At 39.6% G+C, this 18428-nt stretch overlaps 1 protein-coding gene across 13 annotated transcripts in view; it reads right to left on the reverse strand.

The window, feature by feature from the left end:
- The window catches only part of ptprfa (protein tyrosine phosphatase receptor type Fa), a 291110-nt gene that overhangs the window by 23387 nt on the left and 249295 nt on the right, over positions 1–18428 (reverse strand). For 10 of the 13 annotated variants that reach the window (XM_027289989.1, XM_027289987.1, XM_027289986.1 and 7 more), the window contains 7 exons: positions 18101–18264; positions 14036–14047; positions 12183–12292; positions 10024–10056; positions 9360–9457; positions 1434–1557; positions 1077–1252 (listed from right to left, as the gene is read on the reverse strand). In XM_027289989.1, coding sequence (XP_027145790.1) covers positions 1077–1252; positions 1434–1557; positions 9360–9457; positions 10024–10056; positions 12183–12292; positions 14036–14047; positions 18101–18264 — 717 coding nt within the window. The remainder of the gene's footprint in view (positions 1–1076; positions 1253–1433; positions 1558–9359; positions 9458–10023; positions 10057–12182; positions 12293–14035; positions 14048–18100; positions 18265–18428) is intronic. The other 3 variants (XM_027289988.1, XM_027289996.1, XM_027289990.1) reach the window with 3 other exon arrangements.

The following is an 18428-nucleotide window of genomic DNA, read 5'->3' on the forward strand; positions in this document are numbered from 1 at the left end:
TATCAATTCTGAAATGTAAAAACAGTTTAACCTTATCTGTACTGTCAAATACTAGATTGTTTTACTGCCATCCCAAACCAATGTTTTTGAATTACAACTGATGTCCTAACTTCTATCCTGGATCTTGGCAAAGAAGAAAATACCATTCACAGGCTGTGCATGCTGGCAAACAGAAAACTACTACTACTATAAAACTACTGTGTGTCTGTTATTAAAAAAGGATTGATTATAACTTCAAATGAAAAACAATAGTTTTTTTTTTACTATATTTATTTGCATCTGTTTTAATGTTGCCATTGCCTAAATTTAAAAAGAAAGTTTAAAATTTGCTGAAAATATCTGGTGCAAAAATCCCAAATGGTAGACCATGGTATTTTAGGTGGTCAAAAAGCCCCTACAGAAAACCGGTTGGCCACACTGGAGGTGTAAATGCCGTGGTCCAGAACCATTTAAATGCAGGAAGGGCACTATAGTAAAGTCAGTGTCATTATTATGTTTGTCTCCAGCTACATGTGTCATTGCAAGTTCCCCCTTGCAAGGGTAGCCCCCCCATCTCCACCCACATGTAATTGCAGCCCCCACCCCTTGTGATTACAACAAGACTTAATCTAACATGCCCTGCCTTTGTGACTCTGATGACCCCTGAGCCTGTGCATTGTCTGATTTATTTGTTAACTGTCTGGGACGAGACATCAGCTAAATCTTCAGAAAAGAGTTCATCTGCTAAACATGTTTCATCTTTTTTTGGTACTTTGGTATTGGGTCCAGCTTGCTAACACCAGCAACAAGTCTCAGCCCTGGCCTTAGCTAAAGTGATTATCAGTAGTCTGACCTGAGTTTGTGTTTTAAAAAGGTGAACTTTGTTTGAATGAAAGATGATGAAGTTGTTGAATTGTGTTAAATCAGTGCATAATGATAAGCTATATACTACTACTGCTAAGGAACACTGAGCTTGCTCTGATTATTTATGTACTTATTCAGAGTGCTTTGTGCCTCAACTTTGATAAATACTCTGTAAATCAAGCCCATTGTCATCACAGTGTAATTTAAACTTTTTCTCAACATGAGAGGCTCACCCGCGACTTTTCCTCTAGGCGGGTCATCATCACGATGGTGCAGGTCCTCTGCTCCCACACCATCCTCCAGAAGTCACTCAGCGTCTCCGGCAGCGGCCCCTGTGTGGCGATGTAAGCGTTCTGTTTCCTGTAGCCATCAATGTAGTTGGCATTGATGTAGTCGCTACCTGGAACTCCTGCAGTGAGGAACAAGTCAAAAATGGAAGCCAATCAGAAACAGCAGGGTTTCTTACTAAAGTATGATGAACACATATAAAACAGCTTGTCTGTAATATAATCCTGTTTTATATAAAGGCCTGTTTTCTTCTGCAGTGGTTAAATCAAACACTATCTTGAGAATTATGGTATGTTTCTCACCATCCACAGGTGTGAGGATGACCCTGGAGTGGTCGTAGGCAATAACATTTGCATAGCGGTTCTTTGGCTTATTGACCTCCAGGTTGGAGTGCTCCCAAGTGAACTGCTGTCCTGGATCAATAGACTGAAACACAGTGGGTGGGAGGGTGTGAGTCATTTAGAGATGGAAGGGAAAAAGAGTAGATAAAACACAGATTACAAGATAATAAACAATACAATAGTGCCTATGTTACTTTCCTGTCCAGACCAATAAATGTGACACAGATTCAACTTATTCATCACCCCTCCTACAGCCATGAAGGCTCTGGATGATCTTTAAGCCCCCTATACACTAGAGTGCTTGGACAGATTCCCCCCAGGACTCCACCCCCCTAGCTCAATGCCTTATATTAACAAAGAACAGATCCAGTGATGAAGGGAAAGCGATGCAGCAGAGTAGTAGTCTTCGATGTATGTCTCCCCGTAGCATACATTAGATTGAGTGATGATGGACTAGTAGTGTTATATCAACAGTGAACAGATGAAGACTTGTTGGAGGTTTTAGTTCTCAATACAATCATCTGTGATGCAGTGGGGATAATGTAGTGATGAAAGTAGTTGATCGGGTCACTGCAATAAAACACGGGCTGACACTAGTCGGGAAGAACCCGCATGGGAGCACAGGTGTGGAGAGCAGGGAGTGTGAAGCATGTTTTGATCCACATGTGGGCTGAACTGGTTAATGTGAGAACAAGGGCTGCTTAAACCACCCAACGATTTCAATTTTTAATTGTCAACATTCAAATCTAAAATGGGTAAAAAGTCAAGATGTCTTGAGGGATGTGGATGTCAGTGAGTCAACCACTGTGATCCAGACTGTAAAATCTCAATTACTGGATGAATAACTATGAAGTTTTTTTTTACTTTCTGACTTTAAGACCCACCATCAGGTCCAAATTTTACTAAAACTGTAACTGTACTACATAGTTTTTGCAACCACAGTGCCTATCATAGCCTCCGAGCTCCACTGTCAGGGTTGTAGCTGCTTAAACCACATTTTCATCACACTTTCAGCATAGTACCCTTGAAACCCAACCCTTACCTACATGTACATAAATCCTAGATCACAGACAGTAAAGCAGACAGCACTCTGTAGGTGGGGTCAGGCTTTGGGCTAACCCCTTCACTTTTTCAGCAGTTGAGAAACAGTAGAAGAGAAACAGTCTTAATCTTAAGAAGCTGCAGCATTTATTGCACAGAACATGTGCATTTGCAATCATTTTTACTTTTCTGCCTCCTTCTCTTAAACTCTCCATACTCTCTCTCACTCCCGTACAAACAGTACTGTATGTGGTTGTTTATTAGCCTACAACAAGGACACAAGCTTCGTTTGAGAAACGGTCTCAGGCAGCGAGATAAAAGACATCCTAAATCAGAGCGGAGATGATGAGACAACTCTGTGGACTGCAGAAGCTCCACCTTACCTCCCAGGTTCAGTGTGGTAGAAACCCTCAACAGAAGGGTTACAAAAACTGGGATGGAATAGAATAGTAGTATCGGTGCTATCCACAACCTTCGACATTAGAAATACCAGAAGCTGAACCGAACTGCTTGGTGGAAACAGGGGCTTTACTCCCTGTTTTATGGGTGACTGTGTAGTGTAATCTCACATTTTTTACTTATTTATTTGTACTCCTATGAATTCGATTATCGCCGTATATCAGATGTGTGCTGATATGAGCTGGACAGGTTTCACTCTGCTCCCCGAGGACTTGTCACAATCACTTGCTGGCTGTGAATGCAGGCGCAGGTTGAGTTAAATAATGACGCACTGAAGATTGTTCTTCATTATTGACCGTTCCTACTCCCACTACTACATCATGTGGAAAACAAACACACACTTATATATACACACACACAGGTGTATAGGCAGAATGAAGCAGTGATGAGGACTCCAATATCCTGCTGGCTGGACGGCTGCTCAGCCCCCAGTCTACAACTGATAATAATGGCAGAAAGAGGTTGAATGCACATCTTATTTAACAGCCTGTTAGGTATGGCTTCCACCACACTGCACTGACAAACCACTCACATTACTGCTAATGTGCTTCGCAGACGTGTAGATCAGTTACCGAGCACGTCAGTGTAATCACACTCACAGCTCTGTAGTCCCCGCTAACAAAAAAACAAAGCAGGTAGACCCAGAGAGAGCAACAGCCAGGCGTGAAGCATGTGGATTTGTGTATGGCAGAGCGAGGCTCACGCTCCATCACTGAGTGAACAATCATTTATTTAGCTTTAATACACATTAGAGGAGTGCTGATTGGTTCTGGATTAGCTTCTCTTAACACTAAACCTCACTGACTACACTGGCATTTTCATCTTTCTGGGTCAGATGAGAATCACAGTGATTTTGATGAATTGTTTGTTTGAATTAAACATAAAAACACAAACTCTTTATCTGAGGCTTTCTCTGACATCAGATCTTTTGTATTGAATATTTACGTATGTGATACTTGCTGACTGTACAGTAAAACCTCATAAGTCTTCCAAATTAAACAACAAAATGTGTTGTTTGTCCATGGGTTTTCTGATCTGATGCCTTATATTGATCCGTGTGCCTTTTTTAACTGTATCATAAACGATACAATAGTGCAAATGGGACATAAACAGCAGCTATCTGACAGAAAACCCTGAAAGCAAACTTCTACCATGTACAGAAAGAACAGTACAAATAATGAGAGAGTTTTCTAGGGTTACCAACTATACATGACCCAGACGATCGTCATGGTTACAAAAACAAACTCATACCAGATCCATCCACCCTGAAGTCTTCCTTATGTCATGCTCTAATGTCACCTGACTTCCTCCTATGCTCTCCTCTTAATTACTCCAGTTTCCTGATGGTTCACCTGGACATAAACATATCATTTTGTGCATTAGATGGGTCCCTTAGCTGTTTTGTGTCGGAATACACTTTCTGTTGTGTCATAATTAAGCAAACAAAATTACACAACAGAGGGTGAATTGGTCTCAGAGTCATCGGAGAGTATATAGAACTTTCAGAGTGGAGCATAAACGGTTTGCAAATCTAGATACAGGATAACTCGTGTTGGCATGTTTTAACCATGATACCACAACCAAGACTGTTTCCTAACCTTCACCATGTTGACTTTGGTACATAAACTTAACAAAACCTTATTCATGGAGATCAGGAAACAATCATACAAACCATAATGGTGATTAGTAACTTGTTTTATTAGCCAAGGACTTGTTGCTGGGTTGCTTGTAGTGAAAGCTACAGTTGATTACAGTTTGAGTTTTATGTGGCCATGACTTGAACCACTCATGATTACATTATATTTATCAAAGTACTTGCTGAGATCCAGGGATGATCTAAAAACAAGTCCACTGGGAAAATAGGAACATTACTGTCAGACAATCATACAGATCAGATCGTAAACAAGCTAACGGATTCAACTTATTAGGAAGAAAAAACACAGCCAGCTTTGACACTGACATGCTTTCAGTAGATGTAAACACAATGGGGGAATATAATGAGGGAACATTACTGACAGTTTCACCTCCAAATAGTATCTAATCTTGTAAATCTGCTTGTTTACAACCTGTTTGCCTGACTGCTTGTGTTTGTTCATGTTTGGACATATTTTCTGTGATGATGCTGTGTTTCACAATCTCTGCAGTACTTTTATGAATACAGTGCGGTCATATCTGATAGAACCAAGCTACAGAAATAAGAAATAAGTGTAGTTTCCTTTAGGAAAGTGTAATGGTTTACAACAAAAAGGATTGGAACGGCTTAGTAAATTAGCCAAAAACGGATCAATGCTCGTGCAGTCTCTCTTGTGATCCTTCCATCAATGGCCGTACACAAACCTAACATTAGCGCACAGACGTTCTGTTGGTTTTAGTTGTTTCTTTTGGTTTATCTTTCAAACCCCCCGTTGTCACACAAACCAGCACCCTGCTGCTACAGTGGAATGAAAAACATTCACACTTCGAGCAACCGAACACTTTGGCAAAACACTGGCAAGTATTGAGGACGATACGGCCATGCCACTGCCCCTATTCTTAATGTACTTTAATTCAAAAATGAGATGAGTCCACATGCATGTTATATAAATATGTATATGTCCACGCATTGGCCCAATGAGCACATTTTCTTTTATAAAGAGGCAGTTTGTTTTAGACATTAATACTAGCAGCAGCATGGACAGTATATCGCCAATGCAGAAGGGAACAAACACTGTGGAGCAGAGACTTTAAAAGAAGGCTGTGTTAAGGAGCCCCGAGGCTCAGTTAACAGCCAAAAATAAGTTTCTGCCAGTGCACACTAGCTTTTACTCATTGGATATGGTCAAGAACTAGATGTAATCATTATTACATAATGAACAGAATTGCTGTTATGGAGGCCATATGCAGTATATGAAGTGGTCTCCAGTAGTTCCCAAACAGACTGGGCTCATTCATCAGATGTAACAAGCTGTGAGATCCTCTGGCAGTTCTCATTTTAAACACAGCTATTATCAGCTTTTCATTTCAAGCCCTGCTGCTCTTACTATGGACTAATGGCTGGTAGCTCCTATGCAATGGGGGCGCAGGAGGACATACAGGATGTGTGTGTCTGAGAGGGAGGGAGGGAGAGAGACTGTCAATGACTCCGCCTGTGTCATTGACAGTCTCCACATCAAGGTTTATTGAGTTCTGCAGTTTCAGATGCCTGCACATCAACTGCCATGAATTTTTATTCTTGAGAGCAAACATTCAGAGAGCAGCCAGAACTAACCAACTCGCTACATCCAGTCTCCGACGTGTATTTGGAGGAGGCTGATGACTGTGTCCCCCGGGGTGTGTTGTGAAGTGTGTTGAGGGAATACATGATGCTGGGGTTGTTTCTGTGAGACATCCAGTGAGTCGTCCACATTCACAGGCAAAATAATAAAGTCTGTTCTCAGTGGGTGCTGGACTCTTTGCTCTTTGTGATTTTAATGGGCGGAATCATAAAGCACCGCCACAGGCAAAGCGTGTCTTGTACGGTGGCCTCAGGATTGCTTCTTCTTCTTTTTGTGGATAATGAGGTTCGACATGGAGACTGAGATGTGGACAACCTTGATTTTAGCCTGCACCACCCAAACTCAGAGAAATGGTTAATGGAAAAATGGACTGCGTTTATACTGTGCTCGTGTCCATAGCACTTTACAATGTTCCTCTCTTTTACAAACACACACTCACACGTTCCAGGCTGCAGTTTACCTGTGTGTCTATTAATGATTTTACTCTTCCAACATTCATTTCCTTTTATCAACTACAACTGCACCGAGGTCTAACTCTCTACTTAGCTTAGATGACTCACTCACTCCTAATGAGGTCCGGTCAGACTCGTAGTTAATTAATTAGCTTGCAAAATGTTAGCTGTTTCAAATTCTCCTTCAACTTCATAAGCACACTAGCGACTGCAAGTCTACTTTCACCGCATCACCTTAATCATTCAATCTCCGGCTAAACAGCAGAGTATATCTGTCTGACTCCACTTTGCATAAAAATTAAAAAGACGCTGGTTCCCAAACCTTTTTTCCCTTCAGTGACCCATTGTCTATCACTGAGTGAACTAACAAAGTGATTTCATTTCATATTATATTCAGTGGAAAGAAATAACAGAACGGATAAACTGAACAATTAACCCAGACAATGAACTTATAACTGCAGTAAGTGTCAGACAAGCAGTCTGGATGAATCTTGAGCAGATTATTTCCTGTGGGTTTTGCATCAGAGACGAGTTTTCCTCATATTTTAGGATCTTTTTATACAATTGTGTGTGTATTATGTATTTTTTCCTGAAGGCTTTGTTGTTTTTTTTTCTCACTGATGCTTGGCCATTGCTCCATTAGTTTACTTGCCTGTTTTAACTGCATACTTTTCTAATGCAGGACGAGGACGATAGAAACTGACTGTTCATGTGCTGATTTCAGAGGAATATTTTACATTTTACAACAATGTCAAAGTAGTTTTCTTTTAAGAGTTTTGTGAATATTTATTTCATATTTGATACAGCCTTGTTGTAGTGGTGTGTGAGTTCATGTTTTCCTTCTCATCATGTCAAATTAACTAAAACTACAAATGTATATTTAAACGCACACTCTTCTTTTCTGCAGTCATGTAAACCTACACTACACAAGACTTATGACTTTTTGTTTGTCATAATGAGATATGAATTTTCATTACTAGAGTAAACACAAATAAGCATGGTAACCAATGGAGATGTGGCTTTGTTTCATCTATTTCAACATGGTTTCAAGAACAGCCCACGCTTTAAACAAGGCTCACTAGAATATTCTAACGTGAACTGAATGTTATCTTGTTTGTCAAGTACAATGATGTGTCTCCTAAAAACTTCCCTCCATTCCCCACATCGGCTAAGAAAAAAAAACAAAAGGGGAAGGTAGAAACGTTGATTCAGTTGCTGTTTCATAATTTATATGCCCTCTTCCTTCTGTGTGTATAAACAGTGCACCCATCTGTCCTGCTTTATCCGCTTGGAAATTCACCACTTTAAATGCAAATTACCTTCCTTTGTAGGACATCAACAAGCCATAATCCCTCACTGGCTTTTACAGTAGGTAAAAGAAGTGGGATATTATTCTTGGAAAGGAAGCAAAGAATATATGCATATATAGCAGCATCCTTTTTTTTTTTTTTTTACTTTAACCAATGCTGAATTTTAATTCTGCAATGTTAAGATGAGTAGGAAAACGTGGTCTGGTAATGTACTGTGCTGATATTATAGTAAGTAAATAGAAAGAGTTGTTTTTCCAGATGGCACGGCATGACATAAATATATATTTATTACTAGTCCGGCAGGAGAAGAAATAAAAAGAAAACTCCATGAAGAGGAAACAATATTTTGAGTTCAAACAGGAAACATCATTGTCATTGTCACCATTGCTTCAAAACACAGCTGAAGCTTGAATGAAACCTACCTCACCCTGCTGCTCATCCACATTAGACAATTTTCATAAGTCTGCCCTTCAGTGGACAGTTTCATTACTTTTCTTTTTATATATTTGGAACTAAAATTGTGCTCTTGTAAAAAGGGGAAAGCAAAAGATAACTGCAAGTTTATATTATCATCAACTTAAATAAATCAAGACAATGTAAATACACGCTCGCCACACTTTTGCCACGATATTGGAGCGTTTGTCATTTGCTTCCTGCTACATATAATAATTACAAGTTAAAATATCCTGACTTTTTTCCCCTATCTGAGGAGAACTTTAGTTTTGGAAACTGTTTTGTTAAAAGTCGAAACTAAACGTTCACTTAATTAATTCAATCAAGTTGATTAGAAACGCTGTTAGCTTGTTAGTGTGACTCACAGCATGCATTGTACTTGAGTAAAGTTGCAATGAAGGTGCCTCAGATGAGTTTGATTAAAAAAATCTAACCATGATGGAGATAAGTGTTCACTCTAACCAGCACCTGCAACTCTGTCTTTGTAAAATCAGCTTATGTTTCATGGGAGAGGTGAAATCCGCTCAAACAATCCTTGACATAATAACTAAACTGTTCTTGACTCAAGTTAACGTTGATTGTCCAAATTAGACTTTTAAGTTCTAATCAGTTGACGCTGATGTGAAGGGGCGACCTGAAGTTTTTTAACAATAAGACAGAAGTTTGTTTGTGTAACAAAATTTTGCAGTAGCCAACTGTAGAACAACAAAACAAGATTAGTAAAATCCGATCTGATAACCTGACATAATCCCAACACAAATTCAATCATGTAGGAGATAAATTCATACAACGTACAACAGCACAGGAATTACCCCCATCCTATTATTTCTATACATTTCTTCAGAAAACTAGTCCATACATTGTTGAAGACTCTGTGTGTTGCTTCACAGAGCTGTGTGTCAGAATGGGAAGAATTACCTCATACTCCTGAGAGAAGCGCAGACCGTCATTGGCCTTGAGCCTCTCTAAGTGGTCTGCCAGGTCACAGGTAGCAATGGGTGGGTGTTCCCTCATCCCTGCAGCGAGAGGTGGAGTTGTAAAGACTGTCCATCACACACACACACACACACACACACACACACACACACACACACACACACACACACACACGGGACAAATGCAACCAGGGTGCAGCATGTTGAAGGCTCAGAGCTAACTGGTCACAGTGATATGAGGCGACAGTGAGAGCGCTGTGTGTGAGCAGAGGGATGATGCCTGACTGTGCAGCTCTTCAACAGCATGCTGTAACCACACTGGTGATGTGAGCATTGACAAGCGTGCTGATTGGTTAAAGAAATCCCATTAAGCAACAGGTGAGCGGGAAGGTGTCACACGGGTGGTTGGGATGTAAGAGTAACCACAGCAATACACTGATATTGAATTTATGATCTATATTGATTTATTGATGTCCTGCTACTGTGTTTCATTAGCTGTCAATGACTGTCATGGACACACCATGAATAAAGGAGGTGATGGGGTTAAATAAGGGGACTCTAGTTCAAATGGCTGCTGTGTAACAGAAAGGGAAAGAGGCGGGAATGGGAGGAAACATTAGTAAAACACAAGAGGAACGAAAACTAACTTGGAGTGTTCGGGCAACTGAGGGCACTGGAACCTGTGGGGGAAAGACCAGGCAAAACAAACAGTACAGGGGTCAGTTAGGAGAAGACAGAGAAAAGAAAAAGAAAAGAACACAGGGAACACTGAGAGCAGAGCTGTATGTCTGTCTGTCTGCTGCTGCTTTGTGCATTTGTAAAAATACGTTTTCAGCTATGGCAGTGAGGCCGGGGAGGCTATGGCTTGTTTGCTCTTGTGCAATAGATCAGTCCAGCCCTTGAAGGCACGGTGACATTATTCGATTTAACAAAATGTAGCCGTGCTCGGATACAAAAAAAAAGTGCAAAGTGTTTGAAAATAATTAATGTTGTAGTCTGATAGTATTATAATATACTAAATACAGTGACACAGACAATGGGATAATAGCTTTCCAAACACAGTGTATCAGTATCTCTATCGGTTGAACAAACCACATAGTCAGAGTTGAACAAATGTGATTTCTGACGCACAAATCCAATGGAGCGGCCCTCTCGCTTCAATAGACGTGAAGTTGAGTTCATATAGAATCTTTAATTATATACCAAATATAGTATGTAAACATGCCTTGTTCTAGTTTCTAAACCATACCTAGAAACTATCAGGACTGCAAAACTCCCCAAAAAACAGTGGAGACAGTGTTTAGTTTGTCGGTTCTGGGCTACTGTAGAAACATGATGATTCAACATGGCAGACCTGCTCTCTCATAAAACATAATGATTCTTATTTGCAGTGATGATACACTAATGAAAACAGATGAATATCATAATATTTGTCTGCAAATATATATTCTACTAAATGTTACACACTGGACCTTTAAGTAAAATGGTCTAAGTGACTAATAAGTCATTACCCGGCACTAATAATCAAATAATGCTGTAATTGTTGTGAAGTATTTTCTTTAACTGTAGTGAAATAAAAAGCACAAATTAAATTACTGAAAGCATTTTTAACCGTTCAGTGTTCACTTCATAGCATGAGTAAACAGTCATCTGTCAGTTTGTTTGTGTTTGTTGTGAATAAACTGGAAGTTTCAGAGGCTTTGAGGCCACCCAGTGAGCTCTCACGGAAGGGGGAACTAAGGTTGGCAGCCAAATGAGTTGATGAATTTATGTTGGTGTAAACAACATCTGCCAAATTCCCACCTACTGCTACCAGAGGTAAATGCCACCCATCTGATTGAGAGAGGAACATGGTCGAAAAACAATGACAAACTGTGAGTTTAAAACCTCCCACTGAAAGACAGGTGGGGGGACAGAGAAGAAAGAGAAGAAAAAGTAACAATCAGACAGTAAAGGACACAACGTACTGTAAAACAGAGAAAACGACTTGCAGGCAGGGAACAGAAAAAAGAAACAGGTTGCGGCGTTTGTAACACTAAAAGTAATTACGACAGGAGCAGAGGAGGTCATGAGACGTCACAGGGCAGCGTACAAGTTCATGTTCACATCTGACTTTGACAGAGACTGCTGTTTGTTTCCTGTTTCCAACCAACAGTCAATGTGACCATGAACGTTTCCTAACCTTAACCATGTATTTATTATAAGAACCATGATGATAAGGTCCCCCTTAATGAAGTACTTACTGTAGCCTAAACCCTGATCTTTCATCGTTGCTACCACTACTTTATTTTTTTATAAGACTCTGTTGAGGTCATAGTGTAGTAATTAAGTCCTGTGTCTTCCAGTGGATTCTACTTCAGCAGCCAGATTTTGCTGTATCTTGTTATTTTCATATGAACTTCAAAATCTGTCTGTCAGTGAATTTTTGGCCATTTGTCTCAGTTTTAATCAATACAGCTTCAAAATTCATCCTTTTAAATTCTTCTACAGTTTTCACGCATCAGAACAGAACTGCTGAAATTGGAGTTTTGTGAAGGCCTTTCTATCTTTTAGTTTTTGCTTTTTAACACTCGAATGATTAAACTTTCCAAAAGTCACTGTGAGACTTAACGTAATTTCTTCCTGGAGTTGTTATAAATTGCTTCTCTCCGATAGAGCCGCAAAGTGGGATGAGGCCCGCTGGTTCTAGAAGTGGGAAAGGGAACTTGCAGGCACGACTGTATGTCTACGTGTGGGTTGGTATAAATTAAACATCTGGGCACAGATGTTTGTAGGTGTGTGTGTGTGTGTGTGTGTGTGTTCATGCCTTGTGTCTGATAGTTGAGTCTCCTCATCTCCACAGGATCTGAGGAGTGGGCCAGCAGCGAGTCCTTGACCCCCGCCATGTGCTCGTCCTTGGCAGGAGATGTTCGTTTCCTGGAGGAAAGAAGGCGTGACTTCATGAGAGTCTGAAGGAAAGGCCAAAATGATTCAAATATAGTACTTTATCTCAAAATTAGGAACATTTTGTACAGGCATCCTTTACGTTAACTGTTAAATGTCAGTGTGAAATGACGTCTCTCGAAGGCGAGCGCGTCTTTCTTCTTTTGTTAGTACAAAGCAGTCAAGTACTTTCTTTTCTGATTCAGACAGAGCTTTACCTGGAATAACATTCAAGTCTTGAATACTGTCTGGAACCTTGAATTTTATTCAAAATGAATGGGAGGAGGAAAAAAGGCAGAAAGGCATGCCTGCAGTGTGTTATATTAGATATGAAGATATCAATCTCATGTCAGGACATGGTTAGCCTAGTTTAGCATTAAGACTAGATAAAGGGGAGCTAGTGTGGCTCTGTGCAAAGTACAAACACACCAGCCAGCAGCTCTTATTTAAAGTATTCTTCAAATGAATACTTTGTGAAATCAAATTACTTTTCTCTTATTAATGGAATACGTTACCACCTATGTATAGTTTTGATTGTTTCTGAACATGGATATTCCTCAAATTTCTGATATAAACTACAATTACCCAGATTACAATGCCAATGTCATACTGTCTTTGACAAATTCATATTCTGAAGTCACAAATGAAGTAGGAGTTAATCCATGAGAGCACATGAATGTTGTAATATAGAAAAATGAATATGAAACACAGTGATATTTATGGTGTGAATATGGCAAGAGTTTTAGTTAATTTAATATTGGAGTGCTGTGAAAAGGCAAACAGAATGAATTCTGAATCTCTGGGTCCAGATTTTTTATTTTATTTTATTTGTTACTTTGCCTCCTGAAATAACGGATAAAAAAAACACACCTGTTTATTTCAAGTGAATTTTTATTGTAGGTTTTTTGAAAGAAATTGGAGGCAAAAAGAAAAAAAAACTCTTGGAGCTGATTAAAAGCTTGCAGAAAATCACTTCAAATAAAATCATAAATAAAATCTGATGCAATTTTGAATATTGTATGATATCGAATATTATATTAAAGTTTTTTACTACAGCATCTCTAACAGTTTTACTACATGACAACGACTGCAGCAACAAAAGTCACTTTTCACCAGTCGAATGGAATTCAGACGTCAACAACAAAGGAAGTACAAATGACTGATCGTGTGTGTCTTAGTGATGAAACGTTTGTATTATGTCGGGTCAGACAGGCAGTACAAACAGAGACAGTGACTGTGATGTCAGGTAGTGCTCCTCGGTGATATCAGCATTGGGTTTTAGGTCTTTCTGGCATTTGTCTATTGCAGGCGAAGCTGCAGGTTTGTGAGAGGTTGAGAGGTGAAGATAGCACTGAGAGAGAATTATTCTGAGGGGATGAACGGCAGCACTCAGAGCTGAACAAAACACGAAAACACACACAAAGAAACAAACGTGCTCACACACTGACACAGGAGACACACACCCTCGCAAGGGCTGTCAGTTAAAGCTGATGTGTCTAAGAGGGGGAAAAAAGGGAGCTTGAAGACAACTCAGAGAAAAGCTGGCATGAAGGTGTGACTCTGAAAGTGTAACAGAAACAACGAGCATCTGTCACTTCACATCATCACTGTCAAAAAACACAGACATGTCTAACCATGTCTATGTTTTACACAGCGGGGAGGGCTGTCAGAGGCAGGCCGACAGCCAGACAAAGTGTTGGTGGTGGAGCGGTTGTGAGAACAGACAGAGGCACTAACCTTTCTTGTTTGCTGCGTCCACAGAAAGCAGGCGGACGAAGAAGAAGGGAGCAGAGAAAGAAAGGATTAATTTACAAGTTGTCAGCAGTGGGAATGCCATGCAGCGCCAAAGAGAACAGGAAGTGCACATTACACCACCTTACTTACTACTCCCTCCTCCCTGTACTCTTTATCTGATCCACAGCCAGCCGAGCAGCATCTCCTTTTCAGCTTGTGAGAGTTTCGGCGCACACATCTTTTATTACTGTGTAAAGTGCCACATTCATCAATTTGATACATCAGTATGTTCAAATGAATTGCAGCTCAGTTACCATGAATGAATAAGAGCACACAGGATACAACAGCCAGTGTTATTAAGGATTTTATACTGATTTATATATTCTTTTTAAACAAACACAGTGACCTGGAATAAACCTGGCTGCATGACGATGCTCCTGACCTGAGTCTAACACAACTTTCACACAGCTGAGGTGTGATATGACAGTGAATGCAGCTGTCTCACCTAACTGTACTATTTAATTTTAGAATTATATAGTGAGTAAGAAAAACTGAATGTAGGTGGACACTCACATGAACTTTCTGATACTAGAATGTGCCATGAACATGGAGCGACAGGGCTCCCTTTTGACACCACCCAGCATATTTCCACTTTGTGCACTATGTGCATGTATGCTGTTGCCAACTTAAAACTCTGCTACGTATTCAGAAAATGAATTCAAAAGCGCAGCTGCCGAGAACATATCACGTAATCCCTGTCCAAATTAAGTTTCCTCTAAAATGTGCGTTTCAAAAGCATGCAGAGTCAAAAATCAGCTCTCCATTGTGAACAAAATAAGTGAATGCACTCCACTGTTCTGAAGTAGTGTACTGCCACATAATATCAGGTTGAGTTGACCTTTCACTTGCTCCACTACCTCTCACAACAATTCTGAAAACCTGAAATCAGAAAGAGCAGTACTCTTTCCCCGTCTGTGCTGCAGAATGCTTTAACTGATTGTTTCTGACTGAAGCTATCATTGGAGTGGCGTCTCGATAATCTTTGTGTATGCAGCATGTGCACTGTGTGTTAAGCATCGAGAGAAGAGCTTTGGTCTCAGAGATCTAAGTAACCATGTAAAATTACATCACTTTATTTCTGGTTCTGATTCTCGGCCTGTCCTCGTGTCAACATATTGGCTGCTTTCTCCAAAGAGCTGGAAGGTCTTCAATGCTTCTGAAAATTAACAATTGAAAGTCTAGACCTGAATTTTTCAAATGTTCATCTGACTTCAACCCTTCATATTTATTAAGCGGAGAGAGAGTTACTTTTCAACAAATATGAAGGAGATTTAGCCAAATGAATGTCATTTCAACAACTCATTCCATCGTAATACAATCCTCATATTCCCAGATATACGCACGCACACAGACTTCTCTAGTTGTGTATTTATGTATGTGGATAGCTGTAAGCCATAATCTTTCTTTTTGAATGTCTGTTTCTGCTCATCACCTGTTTTCTTTGTGAATATCCCTGAGAAACATGAACATGAACCGTTTTCTGTCTGTTTTTATTATGCACAGTGACAGGACAAAACATGACAGGGGCTAGAACATAAGCCTTCAATCTCACTGTGACACACACACACACACACACACACACACACACACACACACACACACACACACAATTAGAGTCTCTGGGGCGATTTCACAAAGGACGGATTGGGTCGCTGATAGCAGCATGAACTGTGTATGACTTGCATACACTATCTGCCCCGTCTCATATTCCTATTCACAGAAGATAATGCACTAATGATTTTGCAGCTCAGACACGGCCATAAGGTTTTGCAGCTTGCCCTTGATTTTTTGTCTGTTACTGTAAATGTTCATCTGCAATTTTCTGTAGTTGTCCAAGTAATATTTGTTCTTCAGGTGGACGACATGATATGACATGGTTAAGCTACATTAAGTCAACAATACTCATATCATATCATATCTTTAGATATTTTGATTTGAAAGATAACCTATTCTTATTCTAATTATGACAATTAGAATTTTCTTTGATGCGTCAAGTTTTTTGTCAGACTGGTTGTTATTTGAGGTTTTTAAACTGAAGCCATTTAATAAGCCTCATGTGAGCTCCAAGAAGCATTGTCACATGATACATATATCATAGGATATTAATACAATAAATCAGTTGCTTTTTCTTTTCATCTCATCCGTTTTTTTTACTTGTTGTGCCTTCTGGGTTTGCTTTTCCCTCAACAGTGTTTGTCAGTGAAACACTATTCGGCAGCCTATTGATTCTTCAGATTTACCATATGTCAACAGCAGACCTTTATTTCAAATTCCTTGTGATGGATTACCCAATATAAGCAAGTTCTAAGATCTAAAAGGTGATTTTCACATTGAGCTCATGGAAACCACTGGCTGCCTGGAAGACAGGGGAACACAGGCTAAATCAGCATTGCATCATAACACATGCAACAATCTATATAACAATATATAACAATACTATAGAAACCTGTTGGGCAGAAACTTCACGTGTATATATATCTGTAACCGCTTATCAAAGTTAGCCAGCTGGCTAACACTGGCAGATTTACAGTTGATGGGTGTGTGCTGTCCTTATGTAAAAATAAATGAAATATGGAAAGCCCTTCAGCGCAGACAGCAGCTCCAGATGTTTGACCCAGGCACAGGAAACACAAACCAACTGTTAGCCTGGAAGAACAGGGCTGTGGGGGCAACTCACAGCAACTTCCTCCCATATGCCATGGAAGACCTCTGCCTTCAGGGCAGCTGAGCGAGATGAATGTCTGTCTCTGCTCTCAAATACTCCTCCACTCTGACCATTTCTTGGTGCCTGACTCTTGTAAAATGTTCTTGACATCTGCTGCCACTAAAGAAAATGCTCCAGGTCTGTCTCTGGACTGTGCTAAAATGATCACTCAGCTAGATTAGACGAGGAAGAACACAAAGAACATGTACTGCCTTTAAGGAACTATTCCTATTATGTTCAGAACAGATGACATAAAATGGACATTTGTATGCTAACCCTACTGTTGAAATGGTATTTTACTCAGTGAGTGGGAGAGTGCCGGCATCTTTACAGCTGATAGTTAATCTTTTATCCACGGCTGTAGGATTGCTTTGAAAAAGGGGATGGCTATTTCCTGCATTTAAATACATTTACATCAAGAAAATACATCGGTTCAATCAGCAGTCCAACAAACAATAATATGAAAAATGCTGTATTACTCATGCAGTAACACCACTTAAAATCACACTTAGTTTGACACAAAGAGAAACAGTATTTTATGATGTACAGTGTTATGCTGTCTTTGCATTTTTCCTAAAAGAAACACTGTCTACTGACTTACCTTTGACTTCAGTTGCAGTGTGTTTAATTGGAATATTAATATTAATTTCATATCTATCTATACAAGCATATATATACAGTATATTATCTATATATATATATAGATCTATATAATATATATATATATATAATATATATATATATATATATGTAGTATATATACATATATGGTTTCATTTTATTTAGGTACTGTAGAAATACATTAGAGTGGAAGGTGTTAGAAAAGGGGAAAAGTTATGTCTTTTTCTTTTTACTTTGCTTTTTGCTGAACCAAATGGGAGTAGACTTTTTTCAGAAGAGCAGCCCCAGATTTAAATTTTTTATTTCTGCCTGGCGGAATTTATTGGGTAAAAACATCACGGTGAAACTGTTGAATCAAAAAAGCTTTTGTTGGAGCCAACAGTGGCCTCCACTTTCAGATATCACAACATTAGAGGGTGTGTTGCAGTGTTTTCAAAGTCGAAGAGAGTGTACAAAAAGAAAATCTTATTTAACACTAGAGAGGGTGAAACACAAAGAACAGCTTAATCATTTTCCTACAGTCCCTCGTCATACTGAAAACTCAATGCATGAAATTCTTATGTAAAGATAATGTCCTCATTTGCAAAAAACAAACAAACAATGGATATCAGAGGCTTCACTCCAATAATAACATGTATCTGTGATAATGTGTACAGCTTGTTGTTTTGACTGATCAGGCTCACCTCTTGAAGAGCAGGATAGCGATGACTATGATGATGATGAGAATGACAGCCAGCACCGGGCCCATCACCCACAGCATCTCTGGGTCCTCAGTTTGTCGGGTCATCCCACTGTGGAGCTTCACAACGATGGGGTCAGAGAACGGACTGGCTGCAAACGTCCTCTGCTGCAAATGACCAGAGGATGATCCAGAGTCAGTTCACAGTAACTAACGTAGTAAGTAAACTAGATCCAGACAAAATACTAAAGTAAACATGACTGCATTCTGTCATGGGGTTGTGTGTTTGCCACCTAAATAATCACCAAACTGACTTTAAATGAGATTTTACA

This window comes from Larimichthys crocea, chromosome XVII (assembly GCF_000972845.2).
Source record: "Larimichthys crocea isolate SSNF chromosome XVII, L_crocea_2.0, whole genome shotgun sequence".
Classification (NCBI taxonomy): Eukaryota; Metazoa; Chordata; class Actinopteri; family Sciaenidae; genus Larimichthys; species Larimichthys crocea.